The sequence below is a fragment of the Triturus cristatus genome, chromosome 2_1 (genome assembly GCF_964204655.1).
Source record: "Triturus cristatus chromosome 2_1, aTriCri1.1, whole genome shotgun sequence".
NCBI classification, from domain to species: domain Eukaryota; kingdom Metazoa; phylum Chordata; class Amphibia; order Caudata; family Salamandridae; genus Triturus; species Triturus cristatus.
In genome coordinates this window covers 631,636,588-631,656,570 of record NC_140581.1, presented here as the reverse complement: position 1 = coordinate 631,656,570, position 19,983 = coordinate 631,636,588, and the positions used below count along the sequence as shown (strand labels likewise).

Below are 19,983 nucleotides of genomic sequence, written 5' to 3'. Positions count from 1 at the left end.
AGCTCTCTGGGAGGAGTGCTGGGTAAGGAGACTGGGCTCACCAGGACCAGGGTTATGGCAGTGGGCAATTGTTCTGTGCAGAGGAGCCCCAGAGTAGGGCTTAGACTAGGCCCCAATTAGGACATCGGTAACAGCTTTGTTAAAGGGAACTAAAGGTTCAGAAGAAACAACAACTGGCTGAAGCACCTCTTTCAAGACGTTCGTCTTGACTGCCACTGAGGGCAACTGAAGGTCAAAGACCTCAGCCACCCTAAGCACCACCATAGCGAATGAGGCACCCTTCTCTGTAGCCACGTTAGGCAAAAAGACCAAGCCAGTACCCAGTGAGGTGCTACCCCCGGCATCATCCAGTTCCTCAAACCAGTTGCCCTCAGTATTATTTAGGGGGTGCTGGTATCCATAAGGGTCATCAGACCCCTCCCATTCGTCTCCCTCTCCATGCCTGTCGAATGTAAAAGGCACTGGCTCAATCCAGGGAGCATGGTCCCGGTTGTTGCTGGAACCAGTGTCTGAAGACACCAATCCAGCCTCGTATCAGAGTCAGGAATGACGATGGGGCTGGCGCCGCTGTGGGGGGCGTCAGAAGTGCTCGGAGAGTCTGTACTGGAGCAGGTGCTGATGAAGGTCGCAGTCTTGATCTTGCAGGCGGTACCGCTCTGGATCCCACACCGGAACCAAGGGACATGAATGGCTCAAGGGGAAAACCCCGCCGGCAGTGATCCAGTGGGGGCCCCTCCCGAACCTAAGGGGCTTGACAGTGCATAAGAGGGGTTGGGCCGCAAAATTATGAGGTGAATGGCATCATAGAAATTTTTCAGGTGGGTGGTTGTCACTCCGACTTCGAGAAAGTGAGGGAAGCGCGGCGTGGTCCCTGTCACTGCTTCCCCAAAGCGCAGGGACTGGAGTGCCAACGTTCTCACGTCTCGTCTGAGGGTTTAGACGGGCGTGGTGAAGTCGAAGACCTCTTTGCTTTCTTGGACTTCTTTTGTGGTAGTACTTACCCTATGACTTCGACCGAGATGACAACAATCGTCTCAGAAAAGTTCCCAAAAAATTGGCGGGGAAAAAACTGTCAAAAAGTGACTGAGGGTAGCTCATCACAGATCAGTACTATCTGGGACAGAAAGGAAAGAACCAACGACAGCGCGCCGGGGTGGCGCCTATATAGGCACAGCACACATCTCTTCTGGCATGGAAGGCGCCGAAGTGGAGCAGAACGACGACACCTACCAGTGCATAGGAGTACTGCTCGAAAACTCCTATGGGAATAGGGAATATTATAATGCAAGGAATCTGCAGCTAAAAGTCTCCATTAGATGAGGACAGAATCTATTATATTCTGAACAAATATGGAGTAAGGTATTTCTTTTTTCCATGCATTGTCAAAATGAGATTTATAATACACGCTACCCATTTAGATTAGAGAACATGTAGGCCCCACAACAACAGCATCTCTGACCCGATAGACAATTGTCCGATGCTAGATACTTAATTGACAAAGGTCCCACTACATTACAATTTACATTGGAAATTGTAGAGGAATTGAGACCTTAAGTGAGTGGAGGAAATAAACAAAGGCTCTCTCGGACAGAAGAAAAGGATACTTGATTAACGAAATACAGAATTCGGCCTGAAAGAGATTGAATGCAGAGGGAATGTGGCATGCTATTTACAATATGGGAAGGGCCAAAAAATATATAGAATGTTGAAAGAGAATAGTAGCATACTTTCGGTATGGGTGGTATCTTGACAAGACAGTTTCAAGTAAATAAATAATTATAAGTTAAGTAAAATACAAATCTTAGTTGGAAAATACTGTTATAAATCTTGCTTAAATACAAACAGATAGAAAATATAAATTTTAAGATGGCAGGACTAAGAGATATGAAGAAACTCCCCTGGCGACTATACTTGACAATAGGATGAACAGAATAACTACTTCCAGTTCAATATTGATGAGACTGCACAAAATAGATGTACCTAATGACACAAAAATACTATGACAACACAAATGTGAGCGATCAAAGTATACCTTATTAAGAGTGACTAACACACTAGGCTTAGCATTGATGGACTTGATGCTTTTGACTTACAATAATGAATAAGTTGACATTTTTAAATAGTTTTTATTGATAGATCACCAACCCAGATTAAAATGTTGATTAATATGAAGTATTGAGGTACTTATTTACTTGTATATTACACTACAGTGATCTATAATTTCAAAGTAATGATAACTGATTGAGTATTTCTCAAAGATAGGTGTTTGTAACAGTAGAGAAACACAACACTGATGGAGTAAATGGATTCCAAAATGCATAGGTAATTAAATGTATTCTGACCAAATTAGTGAATAACCCAAATTTTGATTAATATGATAAAAAGATTCCAAAAATGTACGCATGATCTAAATTCACTATTAATAGGAGTGTCTGTGCGAAACAAGTTTGGTTTTAATATTTTGGATGAAAACAATTTAAATCAAAATAGCATATAGTCCAGTGATACCCTAAACAGTTAGGGTTTAACGGTCCTGTGTGGATGCTTCAACTAATGCCTCAACTGCAGGGGCCTGTGTTCGACCTCATGGTCACAGGTTCAAATCCCGGCGGGTCCATTCAGCCATTCATTCATCTGAGGTCGATAAAATGAGTACCATTAAGATACATGGTGGTGGTGTTTGTCAGAACACTGACTGGTCATTGCTAGGGCGAAAGTGGGTTGCTGCTACGGGGTAACAGAGGTCCCATCAAAGATTCATTTCACTGCAAAAAGTATTTTTCTGTTTTGAGAACGAATTCCAAAATGCGGTATCATTAGCCAATGTGTCGGTAGACATTCCAACAGGGATTCTTCGTAGTATCAATTTTTAAAGTACTACAGATATTTTTAGGGGAAATGATGGTGCCCACTAGTTGATGTACAATGGCAAGACATGAGCATATCCAACGTCACTAGTTTCTGATGAGTCACGTTCTGGAGTTCACACATAGGCCGACAATGCGTGGCATGGCACAAATGGAATTGGAGTCACAGCCTGATTGGATACTGAAGCGGTGGCAAGCAGCAGGTCAAAAATGCAGTCTTCAAAAACAGCAGCGCAAGGGTTGCAGAGGTAGCAGGTTGAGGAGAGGCTATTTTGAGACTTCTCCAAGAATTAGTACAGGTTAATGAGAAAATCAGTTAATGCTGACTCTTGGGGCAGGTTAATACCTGGCAGCAAGAACCAGACATACACTTGAAGCGTGGCTAGCCTGACTTTAAGATGGTCGCTGATTAGCCAGGCTCCGGCAGTCACCTGAACTATCCTTTTTAATTTGCCACCTTCGGGTCACCTAGTCACGTTAAAAACGAGGGCACCATTATCGGAAGCTACACTGCACACTCTGTGCAAATTTGGGAGCTCTGCAGTCCTATCCTGTCGAGCAGCGGACATCTGCGCACGTACATCGTTGTGGATACCGGCAGCGGACATTTTCCACGGGGTCGGAACTACGTGGCTCCGACAGAGTTCGTGGGAGTCATCCGTAGTGACTGCATCCCCTGTACTGGTCAACCTCGGCGGGGCGCTCAGTGGGCAGACTGACGCAGTTCTCGGGAGCTGGGACAGGCTCCGTGCACTCACCGGCGAGAAGACTGCACAATGACTGGTCAGTGCACTAGTTATATCTCGCATAGACTATTGTAACGCGCTCTTAGTCAATGCTCAGGAAGGAGTTTTAAAGAAGCTACAGTTGGTGCAGAATGCTGCGGCCAGACTGATCACGGCCACCCCCAAGTATACTTCCATCTCTGGCACCATTGAACAGCTTCATTGGATGCCAGTGAAGAAAAGAACGAAATTCAAAGCACTCTGTATTGCTTATAAGGCAATTCACTCTCAAGGCCCGGCCTTTTTAAAGGACGCATTCTGCCCCTACAATCCTGTCAGATCCCTTCGATCTTCTTCTGCCGGTTTTATGCAGATCCCTAGGACTAAGAAGGCCTCATGGGGCGACAGGTCCTTTATAGTGACCACTACCAAACTATTGAACAGTCTTCCACTCTACATCAAAACCTGTACCTCCCTCCTTTCTTTTCGCAAACAGATAAAGACTTGGCTGTTCAAACAATAAATACTCATGGACATGTATAGTGGACACTCAGCGCCGAGACACCCTCGGGTATTTGTGCGCTTAACAAATTTTCTAAAATAAAAAATAAATAAATGCGGCGATCGGACTGAGTGGCCCCCGAGCGCCAGGGCGCAGGGCCCAGATTCACAGAAGACTGTTCCCATCCAAGCGATCTGGGCTGCGGAGTGAGCGGAGGTCGGAGTCGTCGGCCTGCTGCCCCTGCGGTACACCGGCGGGTGTCAGCACTCCTCAGCGGAGGAGCCTACTACCGCAAGAAATTCGGCTGGCGGCATATGGCAGGTGAGTGGAGTGGTGTGTGGCCTAGTTGTTCCGGTGACCGTGTTCGCTGCTCCTGGGATTCCGAAGCGGTCCTGCCTGCCTCTACCTATCCCCTGGCCGGCGGGGCGCGCTATGCTTTACCGGGCCTGCATGGTCGGGTTGCTGGGAGTCTTGTCAACGACCGTGGAGTGTGAGGCCTGGGGTATCTGGATAATCTGAAGCAGCGCGTCCCCTACCCCCCAGGGGCCGCATATGAAGAGCAGACCCCGGTAGATCAGGGCAGCGAGAGGCTATCACATGGACAACAGGGCAGCGGCAAAGGAGCGATCCGGTTAATACAATCATAGTGCACAGTGATCCCCTCTGCCTCGCTCTCACAAGTGGTGCCATTAAAGTGGTTGGGTACCTTACTCACAATGGTGGGCCTCTGCAGCAGCTTTGCGGCTCGTGGACTCTGCACTATCTTTGCCTAGAGACCTTGCCATCTTCACGTGGGAGTCTGAGGCGCCCTTTTCTGCATTGGAATCACACCTGAGAGCGAGATGCGCAAAACCGATAAAACTGCATTTTGAACATCACAAACCCTCCAGGCACCGAGAGGATGACCGCGACTCCACGGTATCGGAGCCTGCGCTAGAGCCCGCTGTGCCTGACGGGGACATACGCCAAATTCTAGGGGCCATGTAGTGCAGCTGGACGTCCATAGATGCTAAGATGGACACGCTGGTATATCGTGTGGACAGGATGTCCGAAAGGGTAGATAAACATGCAGAAAGGATCGACATGGCGGAGCGTAGGATTTCTGAGGCAGAAGACACCCAGGCGGGGATGGGTACTACACAGAAGCAGATGGAGAAACTCATGGCAGCCATGAAGGAGAAGGCCGAGGACATCGAAGCGCGCTAACGGCGCAATAATGCGCGCATTCTGGGCCTACCCGAATCCACCGCGATTGCCAACATGGAACTATTCGTTGAGAAACTGTTGGTGCAACTGCTAGGCAGGGGAACATTTTCTGAGGTTTTCATCGTTGAGCGGGCTCACCGCTCGTTGGGCCCACTGCCTCCCCTGGCACTCCACATCAGACTCTGATTGCCCGTCTGCTCAATTACAGGGACAGGGACAGGGACGCGGCGCTGAGGCGTGCTAGAGATCTTAAAGTCCTGAAGTATGGAGGTTCCGATTTGTCCTTGTTTCCGGACTTTACGCTGCTGGTTCAGGAGGCTCGAAAGAAATTTGGCCCGGTAAAGCGCAAACTTAGAGAGCTTGAGTACGCAATGTGATTCCGGGCCCGGCTTGCAGCATGATCTCAAAAAGTACTGTGCAGATCAAGCAAATAGATCGCCTAGCTCACCATCGATGGAGACCTCCGCCGCCGCGGAGAGTTCTGCACTGGAGAGCACGCAGGAGCCAAGCGTCTCGCCTACTTAACGACTTGAACATCGAGTACCCCGCTGGCAGTGTCAGGTGACTAATGACTCTAGTAGCTGACTCCTAAACGTTCTCACTTGTTCGTCAAGACTCATGAGAATATTGTTCTACTGTTGTGTGCAGACACAAAGTAACTCTGGTGGCCAGGTGACCAGTCGGTCAATATCAGTATGAATTGGCGACAGACCCCCCTAGTAACACCTGGGGTCTGGCGACCATAGCTTTGAGTGTATCACACCTGGGGCTACATAGTTGGGGAGTTGTTTTCGTTTTGGAAGAGAGAGAGGGGTGGGGGCAGGAATTTGTGGATCGCTATGTCTACTTTCTTTGATGTGGTGTGGGTGCGTCTCAGGGCTTTTTTTGTTTCTTATTGTTGTTGTTTTTTTTTGTTTGCTTTCACGGGTGGCATATGCAGTACCAGTTCAGCTCATGCTTATTGTTGCCGACATGCCTTCCAACCAGATTAACTCTTTCTATGACCAAACCTAACAATGAATGTTTAGAAATTAGCTTCCTTTCTTGGAACGTCCGGGGTCTAAATGACCAGAGAAGAATTCGGAAAGTAGTGGCATACTTATACCGCCACAACGAGGATGTAGCCATACTGCAGGAAACGCATCTCTCTGTGGGGACGGGATTACTGTCTCAACGGCGCATGAAGGGCACGTGCATTGCGTCAGGTTTCTCCTCACATGCTAGGGGGTGTTGATATGGTTCTGCAGGAATTCAGGTATTCAGATTCAGTCCCTGCAAGTGGATAAGGGCGGAAGGTTCGCTCCGGTAAAATGCCATAAAGAACATTTTAATGTCTTATTAGTTGGGGTCTATGGACCTAATTAGGATGATCCGCAATTCTATCATGCTCTACACCACAAGCTTATGCAACACTCGCACCTGCCTATTTTGTGGGATGTGGACTTTAATTGTGTCCAAAATCCTGATTTAGATTGTTCTAGAGGGTCCTCTAGGCCGCCCTCACGCGTTGCACAGGCTATGCGGGTATCACGCATGCTGAGGCGTAGCAGGATATTTAGTGTCACCTGTCTCCACTGGGCAGGGAATACTCACTACTCAGCTGCCCATGATATTCACACAAGGATAGATTATTGGTTTTCCTCCTGCACCTTGCTTTCCTCCATACGGTCCTACTCACTTATGGCTCGCACACTCTCCGAACACTCCCCAGTGCTTCTAAAGATAGAGCTCCCCGATGCACTTCGGCACATGAGGGCATGGAGATTTTCTCAATATTCCTTGTTAGACGCTGTGTTCCGCACCGAACTTGGCACTGCAATCGATGAGTATTTTCTCACCAACCTGGGCAGTGTCACTTCAATGAGCTCCATCTGGGAGGCCTTTAAGCTATATATCCGAGGTATCACGATCTCTAAACACGCTGGTGTTCTCAAATCTATCTGCACCCAATTACGTAATATTGAAAGCGCTTTGAAGGAACTGGAGAGTAGGCTGCATGACACTGGTGACACACAGATACTATCGCAGATCAGGGCAAAAACTAGTGAATATAACGAATTTGCAGCAGACGAAGTTATACATTTAGGGAAATATGCGGTTGCTAGGGTGTACTCAGAGGGCGACAGACCTAGTGCCACCTTGGCAGCGACGATCAGACCACACAGGGGAGATAGCCATATCACTAGTCAAGTCATAGTCACTTCTATAGAGCAATACACATCACTCCGAAGAGTCTCATGGCGCTTGCATTAGCATTTATGATGCCAAGCAAGCATTGGTGGACGCCACCCCGGCTATTTTAGATCCTTTTGCGGAATACTACGCAGGTAATTACACTTCTAAGGGAGCATCCACACCGGATTCCGATGATGACTATTTAGATAATCTAACCATGACTTGGTTATCAAACAGTGACAGGGAACGACTTATCTGCCCCTTGAGATCCACAGAAACCAGTGCTACGCTGAAGGATATGCCCAGTGAAAAAGCACCTGGGGCGGATGGTTTAACGGTGGCCTTTTATAAGGCATACCAAGAAAAACTGATTCCACATCGAATGATCAGGGGTGGGCGGAATTTGCGAAGTTGTTTTGCGCAAAATTCTGCGAAACAGCAAGAAATCTCCGCGAGCACGTGAAATTTCGCGTGCTCGCGGAGATTTTGCTGCACCCGTTATAGTCTACCGCTAGTGTGTGTGGGGCGGTGCTTTTTATTTTTGTATTTTTTTCCCACATGCGTTCTGGTGTTTGTTTTCTTTATATTGACCTTTTCTTAAATAATTTTTAACGCACGTATCTTGCAACCTGCGCGTGCCTGGGGCTGTTAATCTACACTTCCACACAAATCAAGGTGGAAGGCATTGACCTAATTCTAAATACGACCAGGACCAAATACATGTCCTTTTACAGGGAATTTGATTTACCTTGACAAAAAAAAACAAAATGTCGAATCAGATTTTCATTGATGCTCGTTTTTTTTTTTAACATCATTGTGTAGTCTCACATCGCAGACAAACATTGGGACAGAGATAAATGGGGTGAAGCTTCCATGTAACACATCTGTCAGGGGCTCTGGCATATGAGAAATATCGATTGAATCCTGCCAGGAAAGATTTAAAATTTCACGGACGTGCGCTGTGGCCAGCCATGCATGCTAGAGGCCTCCTCTGCAGACAAGCCTCATCATCAACACACACTAGCTGCCGTCTTCGTTTTTTTAATCACTTTTAAGTGGGCCCGTGGCAACCTTTCATGTCACACACCGCTCCCCTGTTTGCCTGACAGAGGAATGGAAACAAGCAACAAAGATGCTTTGAGAGAGCCCTCCATATAGAAAGATAAGAAAGCCCCCAACCCTGGTCCTGATATCGCTCTGACCCCGACTTTACTAAAGGTGAGCAATTGACCACAAGAGAAAGCTCTCAGACTGCAAGTGGGTTTTTTGCCCATTCTTTTCCCCAGTGGCTTGCATGTAATCCAGATGGGATTTTTCACCTGGTAATGGCGTGCTATGCACCCTGTCTCCCATAACCCGCCCGAGACCCTGTGCCGATCTCATTGCTATAACTACTTACCAAAAATTGTTTGCTTTACACCACTGTCTTGGGTCATGATTATGATTCCCTACTCGACCTCTGTTGCTGTGCCTCATTGTGCACCCCCTCGGTTGCCCACACATGATTAGGCAACAATTGGATGTGTGTGAAAAGAAGAGTCAGCCATCTTGGCTGGACAGGCTGTGGGGGTCCAAACACCCATCTTCTGACCCTGGTCCTGTTGGTTGCTGTCGTACCCCACAGAGACCCTGAAATGCCACTGATTGCTTGCAATGCTGCAGTTCCTAGACCTGAATGTTTGCAATGCCCTGTCCTCGTGAGGTGCTGCACCCCTCCCCAATCTTCCACCCTGCTTTACATCACATATGTACCAGGGTACATGGATAGTGCACAGTTGGCCCAAGGGTAGTTTAGCACTCGCAGGCCTTTTATCTGTGCTAATGATAAACTCAACATTTGATAAAGTGCTCTCCCTGGGGCAGGATGGAAGGTAAGCATTGAGTTCATAAAGGAGCACTCAGACTCTGATCTGGTCCTTGTTGCTAGGGCTCACTAATTCCAAAGCGCTCTGCTCTGCACCGTAGAAATATCAAGGATTTGCATGAGGCGTCCAGGGCTTGTATATGATTTTCTACGAGGACTGCATAAGCAGACATTAGCAAGCAGTAAATCAGGGCCTGATGAAAATAGTCATGTGAGCTATAATCACTATAGAAGTGCCTCTTCGCTTCAAACACTTCAACTTATTGTTCACTGTGGAGCATTTTTCCACCTATTTAAACATCAAAGTTCCAAATACAAGTGGATGTGTTGCAGTCTCTGCTGCTTCTTGCCGCCCGAGGTGATGATCTGCAACAGTGAATTATTTAGCTCGTAATCTTGAAGGGAGAGGATGTGGGAGGCCGCCCGCCCATCGACCTACCCTGGTCCCAACATCACCGTGACCTTGCTTGAAATGAACCTCTGAACACCTGTGGCAATAACCGGACTGTGGGTGGGTTTCGTGCCTGTTTTTGCCGCTGTTCCACATGTAAGTGGAGCTGCTGCAGTCTCTGCTGCTTTGCACAGCTCCACTGTTTGCCTGCCCAATTTGTGATGACGATAATCAACAGTGAATTAAAGAGCCCAATTGCCCGTTTCTACCTCCAGGCACCACATCTCAGAGGGGCCACCGCGGTCTCTGCTGCCCCTCAGCACTTCCCTGCTTGAAGCCCGAGGCACAGCGGCGACCATCAACTGTGTTTTCAAGAGCTCGCTGGCCCGTCTGTGCCTCGTTAGTGCTTCCTGGTGAGGTTTAAAAATACCTCATGCCCCCCCCCCCCCGAATTCCATTCCGCCGCGGATCGCAGAAGTTGTGACATTTTCGCGTTCCACGCGGAAATGCCGAAATTTCACAAGTTCCGCGAGCGGAACGGAATTTGCCGCCCGCCCCTACTAATGATCATGTTTGAAGAGATGGCCAAAACAGGTATGCCACAATCGATGAGGGAAGCCACGATATTTACGATGCTGAAGCCTGGGCCCCCCAAACAATGTTCATCTTTACGGCCGCTGTCCTTATTGAACACGGACACGAAGATCCTGGCAAACAGGCTAGCCCCCCCCTACTTCCTAAAATAGTGGGTCCAGAACAAACTGGTTTCGTTCCGGGGAGGTCTCTGACAAGTAATCTTTGCACTTTATTTGGCACCATAGCGCACATCAATCCGCAGATAAAGGCTGCGGCCTTGTTTATAGATATCGAAAAAGCCTTCGATTCTGTGGAGTGGCTGTTCTTATATGCAGTTCTCCGGAGGGTTGGGGTTGGCGATATTTTTATACAATTGGTCAGGGTGTTATACACTCAACCGGTAACCCAGGTGAGGATCAACGGCATGTATTCTCGTACAATTGACATAACCAGAGGTACCAGACAGGGCTGCCCCCTCTCCCTTACTATATGTCTTGGTAGCGGAGCCTGTTCTGTGCGCAATGCGCGAATACCACGCATATAGAGGTATTCGGTCCCCGAACTACAATCCTACAATTTCTCAATACGCAGACGACACGCTCCTATACATAAGAAATCCAGAACAAAATTTAAATCCTATGCTACAGGAAGTAGAATGCTTCAGTCAGCACTCAGGCCTCTACATTAACTGGCACAAGTCTCTCATATTTCCGCTCACCTTGTGTACAACTCCAGTTCAGACTACTTACCCCCTAGAATGGACCACTGACCCGGTTAGGTACCTGAGCATCAAAATTCATAAGGATACTGACCTGGTGCTCTCTGAAAATTACGGTAGAGCAATCCACAAGCTTACGGAGGTGGTGGAGAATTGGATTAAGCTCTCCCTGTCCATGGTTAGGCCGGATCGCACTGACAAAAATCGTGGTGCTTCGTCGTTTTTTATTTTTGTTTGCAAAAATACCTATTAGCCTGTCTCAATCCTTTTTTCACAAACTGCGGGTTTTGCTATCACGACTGGTTTGGGCGGGTAAACATCCAAGGGTTAAGTGGGACACCCTCACGAAGCCCTACTCAGAGGGGGGGTCTGAACGCACCTGACTTAGAGAGATATTACAGAGCCTTCACGCACATGGTTGGATTTATGGGCCCAACAATTTACCTCATCTCCTTATAGAACATAACATGATCTCCCCTGTCCCTCTCCTAAGGATGTTGACTGGGCCGTCTCGCATCAATCCGCGAACAATGGCCCCAGGGAATTGCACCGGACACCAGTTAACCAAGATTGCCACCAAGCATCAGCTAAAACTGATTTATTCAGCAAATCTTCCCTTGCGTGGTGCAATGGGCTCCCACTCAAAGACGACAAGGCCATCCTTGGCACAGTGTCCAAACTAGGAATGACGGTGATGGGAGATATTTTCCTGGAAGGGAAGGTTAAATCATGGGAGCAATTGGCCACTCCATACAGGCAAGTTACACCTCTGGATGCTTTCCAGTATTTCAGATTTCAGGGACCCATGCGTGCACTGTTGGGACCAGATCTGGACGAACCGCAAGCTCTACAATCTCTTGCATACAATCACAAGCCCCACAACAGGGAATATCAATTTTATACGCAGTGTTCAAAGCCCAGGATACACAAACTAAACTTAAATAGCAGCTGGAATGGGAGATGGAGCTAGAGCTTGAAATTACCCCAGCCCAATGGTCAGGGTGTTTTAATAAAACAAAATCGATTTCTTTAAAGGGTCGGCATAGGCTGCTCCATTTCAAATATCTCCATAGAACTTACTACACACTCCAGCAAGGATGTGCACATATGGCCTGAGAGAAGACAGTAAATGCATGAGATGTTCAGCCATGGTCGCTCACTTTACACACTTGGCATGGGACCGCCCGGGTATAAGGAAGTTCTGGCAGGAGGTACTCACCATATTAAACACAATGCTAGAGCACACTATTCCAGACTCCCCCATTAGTGACCCTGTTAGGCTTTGATAAACAGATACCCAAGAGTGTACGTAAGCTAGCGGCTATAGGACTCCTCCTAGCTAAACGATGAGTCGCCATGAGGTGGATGAGGGGCCCTTACCTACAATTGCGGAATGGCACACCGATTTAGCTTACTGTTCCACACAATCTGATAATTATAATGCCCAGATGCCGGTAAAATGTGCGCCTAAAGACATATAAGGGCCTTACAGGAAATATTTGCTCGAAAATGCAGCCACTGATGACTCAAGATGAACAGGATCGCACAGGAGTGGTATGAGTGCGCAAGATTGGGAAGTTTCAAATGTACTCTACTTTCATTATCTGTGGGATGTTACACTACCATTTGTCATTGGTTGTTCCTCTGTGTAATATTACAGATCAGGAGAAAGAATGTTTTATATATGTAGAGTTCGGGCATGTTGGCAGGCATGATGCAATTCAACAGTTGTGTAAAGCATTGGTCTTACACTCCTGGATGACTACTCTGAGCGGCCTGTAACGAGTAATCTGGCAATTTAACAGTTTGATGCTTTTTGTTTGGATTTGTACTGTTTTTGAAATCCATAAATAAAATTTCAACAAAAAAAAAAACAGACATACACTTAGGCGAGGAAATTCTGACCTTTGATTGCTCAGGTTAATTTTAATTCTTGGTGAAAGACCGCAGGTGGTGCTCAGACGAATAAGTTACTTACCTTCAGTAACGCCTTATCTGGCAGAGACTAACTAGCCGTGGATTCCTTACCTTAGCATTATCTCCAGGCGTAAAACTGGATCCAGAAATTTTCCAGCAGAACCCCTGTGTCGGGATAATTCTGAAGTAAGGAATCTGCAGCTTGAAGTCTATTAAATAGAGATGATTTTAAAGGCAAGTACACAACATGGAGCCATTACCTACCCCGGGAAAATTCAAAAACATTTTATTTTCTTCTCCCTCATTCTTTTCACGTGCACCTACTGATAGAAATTGCAGGTTCCTGAGTCCTGATCATGCCTGATCGACCAAGTGAGGGTCAATGGGTGTTTGACGTGGATATTTACACAGCTTTCAGCATTTAAAGGGCACGTTCTTTGCAGGAGTTTGGCCTCCGAGCAAGCCGGCAGTAACTATGCATCTGGATGCTAAGGATTTGCAAAAACAAAAGTGCATATAAAACTAGTTTCCAGTGTGGAAAAGAAAACAGTTTCACTGCAGTCATCCATGTCACATCTGGTTCTGTCATGAATTTGTGGCTGGAAGTCTCAATGCCTGCACTGCTGAATGTCAGGGTTGCGGGATACAAAGGCTATCTAGTGTTGATTCTACCTCATGCCTCTTCCATCCACATCCATAGCTTACTCTTGTAGGTTCTTTTTCATCCTAGCTTCCCCCCCTTTGTCACTGTTTTCCCGTTTTTTTTCCTTCTCCTTTTTTCCTCTTCTGAATTTCTTACTCTTGCTCGTGGCTATAGTATGATGAAGAAAAACTAGTCACACTTGCACCCACTGGCTCAAATTATGCACTGTGAAGGGAAGTACAAACTTTAGGATGATTTGTAGTCATAAATTGCTTTTATAATTGAAATAAGTCAGTCTGAAATTAGGCCAGGGGTTGTTTTCTTTCGTTTTTTGTTGTTTTTGTTTTAAAGGTGCAGGCTGAGACCCAAAACGTCCAGGTAGCTGAGTGGCTAAAAATAGCATAATATGATGCATGTGTGTTTTTTTAAGACTTGTATTATATGCATGGCATGGCAAACTAAAGTTAGGAAATTACCGGTTATTTAGTCTAATCAAAATAAAGTGTCCATACCTAAACATCCTAGTTCACTGCGCATTTGCCTAAGCTCTCATGCATCAATGCCACATTTAATTGCTAGCCATGTGCGTTTAAAGGTGCACGTGCAAACATGCTTAAGCACACTGGAATATTGAGCAATTTGACTTGAATTAATTACTTATTAAACACGTACAATGACATGCCAGTCTTGAGGATAATCACAACTTAAAAGTGGCGATTTCAAGCCAACATGCGTATTGAGGTTTACAGCCCTGCAACATTACTTACCTAGACCACTGTGCTTCTGTTCCAAGTGCCTTGTTGTTCGTAAATGACTATTTTCTGACAGGACCTGCACATTAAAAACAGAAGAAATAAGGGAAGGTAGGGCAATTATTTCAGGAGAAGAATAATGCTTGCGTAGCAGCGGCCTCTTCCAGACAGACAAGGTTAATTAGCTGCATGATAAATGTTAGTGGAAAGGTGCGAATTATAACAAAATAAAATACAACAAAACATGCAAATTCCCATTTGGATGAGTGTCCATGTCACAGATGAAGACCTTGTAACAAAATGAACAAAGCAGGCATTAGAAATAAAGAGGAAGGATGAAGACACAGATGATGACGTTGGACCAAATCCACACTTCCATACAGCACCTGCTTTTGAAGAAGGGAAAAAGGAAAGACAGAAAGACTGACAGAGTCAATGTCACAACACAGGCACGGATCCATGCATGGCCCCGAGTGAGCAATATGAAGGCAGTTTACAGCTTTTACTTATGCCTAAGTCCTGTCTCCCTTTGACTAGTTGCATAGCCTTAGAAGGGAATTTAGTACAGCATTAAGGATGGAGGCGATTGGGTTACATGGCATTTACCTATGTCACACACGGTCACTAAAAATGTGTACTTTATTTTAAGGAAAAGCCTATTATTAAATCATTCAAGTTCATTTACCATTTCGTTGTTTGTAATTCCTATCATATCTTTTTGAAACATATTTAGCAAATTAAAAACATCTGCAGATTATAGTATAAAACTTAACATTTTACATTTTCAGCTAAGCATGGATGCCACCTTTTGGTTATTTTTTCCAAAAGATCCCTGTCATCGAAATTATCCTTTAGGACAGAGAGGACACTGAAACCTTCACCCCGAACCCTTAAAGAACAACGCTAGTGGCTGTGTCTAAACGGCAAACCTCGATTTTAAATACTTAACCTAAATTAAGCCAATTTCAAAGTTATGGTGCTTTTGGAACCGTACGCTATTGTGTGCTAGAGAAAAAACAAGAGGACAATGTGAATACCAAGCATGTAGCTAGCAAGAAACGCTACCGGCAGCCACGGCTAATAGATGTTGATCCATAGTATCAAATAATGAAGACATTTATTTCCGGCGTTGGAACCTAACTGACACGTAGGCTCAGGCTCTCATTAAGAGCGTGCCGTTATTTTACGATGTGGGCAAAAACGTCTGTTAAGCGCATATCAGAATTGTGATTTTTGCGTGCTTTATCCCACCCCGTACATACGGGTGTAATTTAACAAGAGGGAAAGGCCGAGAACATAGCTGGACATAATGATTTGGGTTTAGTAAGGACCAAAATCCGCGCTGCTCACATTTTACGAGTAAAACTCGTAATAGGTGTTATTTATCGCACCTAATAAAGTAGCCGCAGTATCATTTACCAGGTACAATAAATATCACGCGTAACACCAGGCCACATGTAATGAGGGTCTTAATATCTTCCAGTAGCTTTACGGTTATGGGTGTGGCCATGGTTATTTCTGAGACTGAGAAGGTGGTGTATATTCACAAAGTTTTAACTTTAACAAACCTTACCAATGGTTTTTGTTCACCGCATTACTCCCAAAAAATGTTTAGTGAGTGTTTAAGTACAGTGGATAACTTCCCTCACACTCCCAGATGTCAAGAGGGAGCACGCAAAGTGGTTTCTTTAGACATTCCCAGTAGAGGCATACTGATTTACAGTGAGACTCAACCAAGAAAGGTTTTTGAAGGCACATAGCTTCTTATTAGGCCTAGGTGGTGAACTTTGCTCTGTTCACGGAGTTCGCAGAGTTTTCTGCACTCCGTTGAGCTCGAGGAGTGCAGAAAACTCCTCTTCGCGATGTGCAGTGGAGTTTTTCCCCCCGCTCGCGATCGCGAACAGTAAGTTCGCGATCGTATGCGAGCATGAGCTGCAGCTCTGGTAGAATTTCTACCAGAGCTGCAGGAATACCAGCACAACCTGCAGTTCGCACTGAACTCCGCCACTCGCGGAACTTCGCAAAGTAGTTTTTGTAACTTCGCGAAGTTCCGTGTAGCAAAACTCGGCGAACTACGCCCAGGTCTACTTCTTATCTCAGTTAGGATTTATTCTTGTGGAAGAAGAGAAAGACGATCCTTAGCTGCAAATCCAGCTACCGACTGACCCTTATCCTTCTCGCATGTTTTCCAAGGCCTTGTCATCTGTGCTAATTGTGGTAGTTAACACGTCTTTAGTGACAGCTATAGTTTCTTTCTCTTAGAAACAGGCCATGTCAATTGCACTGTTGAAAAAACATCTGTAGATTCTACAAACGTTTGCCAATTTACATCGGTCACAGTCAGGGTCCATCAGGGGTCCTCTTTAAGCCGTTATTGATATAAGTATATAAAGAGTGGAAATTGAGTTTTACAATCAGCTGACTGAATGGAGGAATGCAGAATTGCTTAATTGGGATGAGTGGACATTTTTAGATACCAGTGTTTTACCTTATCCCAAAAATACACAACAAAACTAAACCACCAAGGAAACCCCCATAGTAGCTGCCACTGAAAGTATCGTTGACAATACGTCCATATATATACACCATTTCTTACACCATTAGTAAAAAAGCTCCAGTCCTACCTGAAAGATACAATAGAATTTCTAAAACTTATATTTGATGTAGTATGGGAGGAGGACATGCTCATGATCTCTTTAGATGTGACATCACTCTATACGAGTATAAGGCATAGAGATGATCTCAAAGCAACACCACCTCCTAAGAGCTAGGGCCATGACATTTTGCAAACACAATGAAATTATCTTACAAATGATGGAATGGTGTTTGAGTCGCAACATTTGTTATAATTCTACGGGTACGCTACATAGATGTTTTTGCACTTTGGAAAGGAGATGAAAATACAGCCAGCGCATTTCAAGAAAAAAAATCAATCATAACTTACTAAACCTTAGCTTTATCTGTGAATTGAGCAATACGACAATTAATTTTGGGATGTACAGATCACAGTAAAAGAATAAAAAAAAATACTACGATGTTTAGGAGGCCCACAGCAGGGAACAGCATCCTGCATGTCAAGAGTTTTCACCCCTATGCACTTAAGAACAGTTTCCCCTATGGGGAATTACTCGGGGCACGATGCAACTGCAGCAGTAAGGAACATTTTGAAAAAACACAATCAAGCATGTTAGCAAGATTGAAACAAAGAGGGTATACAGAACCAACACTAAGAGGCACAGAGAAAAGTCTCGAAGTTAAAAAGGGAGGACATACTGTTCTCAGAGAAAACAAACAAAAGTAAGAGAAGTGACCTTGAAAGTGTAAGATTCATTACTACATACAATGACAAACATATAATGCTTAGAAAAGCTTTGGCTAAACATTGGATATAATCAAGAAAGATCCTAAATTAGGAAACAGTATGTCAAATAAACAGCAGATAACATACAGGAAAGCAAGATCTATAAGGGACCTACTAGTTAAAAGCGAGGTAGCCTCAACGATACGTACTTGGCTCAAATCCAAGCCGGGTTTCAGAAGATGCACCAAGTGCAAAGCATGTGAGAATGGTAAGAACCTGGTCAAGTTGAAAACTCTATTTCGAAAAACGATTAGAATAAAGAAAATTCTACTTGTAAAACAGGATATGCAGTGTATGCCCTATCATGTCACTGCCCTAAATGATATGTGGGTAGTACCATTGCATTTTAACAGTTTCCATCAGAATTCCTTCAAAAATTATTTTCCATATTCACAATTACTCATGGTTAAAATAATTGTTTCCAACTCCAATACATTAGAGGATCAAACGAAAGGTATGATGGAAAACTTCAAGAACAGAGGGTACCCTGAAGCTAACGAACGTTGTTAAAAAAATAACTCAAGATTTGTTGTCTCCAGCACGCAAAAAAAAGCAAACCAAAAGGCCGGTTCTTATCACCAAACATTCTACATTGAGTACACAATTAAAAAAAGTAATCAAAAACACATTGGCCTATGCTACAAACTGAACTTGATTTTAAAGGAATATTTGGGGAACTGCCCTTGTTTGCATATGAAAGAAGTAAAAAAGTCGAAGATTTTTTGACTCGGAAACATCTGCAAACCACCAAATCTACATAGAAAGGTACTGTCTCCTGTTTTAGCTGTAACAATTGTAACCGTATCATCAAAGGTAATAAGATTCTGTTGAAAGTTAATGCTAACTGCGACTCTTTGAATGTTGTATACCTTCTCGAGTTTCCATGCGAGTAAAACAGAAATAAAAATAAAAACAAGTTTTAATGAACACAAAAGCAGTATGAGGACCAAGAAACGGAAATCTGTCATTGCAGCACATTTTTAGGATTTTGGCCACAACATCTGCCAGATGAAATTTATGATTTTGGAAACAGTCAACACAATGGAAAGGAGGGACAATCGTAAACACCTCCTTCAGAGAGAAAATTATTGGATCAAAAGACTTGATACACTTATACCTTATGGATTGAAAGACAGGATGGAATTCAGTTATCTTTGATTAAACTGGGATTCATAGTGACTTTACTGGTTATCGTATTTTTGTTTTTAAGGTCAACCAGTGTTTTCACACACAGATATATTACACATCGAGTTTCGTATGAATTGATTACTGTGCACCTTTTACATGTGCTTCGGTTGCGTTTGATACTCTTAAGATGGCCCCCACCTGAAGTCTTTTTTTCATGTCTTTGTATTAGGCAGTTTTTCTAATATGTCCCTTATACTCTAGTATCTCTGTATTAAGCAGTTTTTTCAAATATGGTCCCCACACTCAAGGTACATTGCAGTCCCATTTCTATGGCTGACAACTTTTTTCTATTTAAACACGCCTGTAACCATCAGCCACACCTGTCACTAACTGGTGTTTTATAGAAAAGACGCGTACAGAAACTGTCGGTAATAGGATCTCTAAACTGCATATACTCCATGATAATGATCATTTAGGCTACCGCTTGCACGTAATACGAACCGGCTGCATGTGGCAGTCTTTAATGTTTTATGGGATCCTGTTTGATTGCACACGGCATCCATTCTTATTGCTCCGCCGTACACCACATACAATTAATTGATTTTTCAGGTCGGCAGCTTTAACCGTTGTCACTCTCTTTACCGGATTCCACTGGTTTCCCCAAGGTGTTTTAGCAAAGATCTCAGTTGTACATCATGGGTGTTCTATAGATTAATACGTTTTGCCCATTATGTGGCATTTCAGCTAAGAGCTTAGCTGCACATCACTGGCATTTAAAGGACTAAAAGTTTTGCTACTACGCGTTGCACTGGACGTTAATGGCACTTTCGGAATTCGTTACGTGACTAGCGCGATTTGCACAACCACTCATTGTCTTTATTGCAACAGGAGTATTATTCATTGAGCATGGATGTGACCGTTTCTATTCTTTTGCATGTGGTGCTCCCCTAATGATTCCATCGGTTGACCCTGGTTTTTATTTATTTTCTTTACCCCAGGTTTTAGACTTGGCAAACATATTCTGGACATGTTATGGGCATGATTTAGTTTAGTTTGTTTGAATGGTATTCGTTTTGACCTACAATACATTTGTTCCGCAGATTCCCTATCCCCTGACGAAGGGCAACACCAGTCCGAAATGCATTGGGATGGTACAGC

General features: G+C 44.6%; 1 protein-coding gene across 1 annotated transcript in view; it reads right to left on the bottom strand.

Moving 5' to 3' along the window:
* PPIP5K2 (diphosphoinositol pentakisphosphate kinase 2) overlaps positions 1–19,983 on the bottom strand; it is a 1,583,220-nt gene that overhangs the window by 488,297 nt on the left and 1,074,940 nt on the right. The window contains exon 25 of the mRNA XM_085632565.1: positions 14,352–14,415. Coding sequence (XP_085488691.1) covers positions 14,352–14,415 — 64 coding nt within the window. The remainder of the gene's footprint in view (positions 1–14,351; positions 14,416–19,983) is intronic.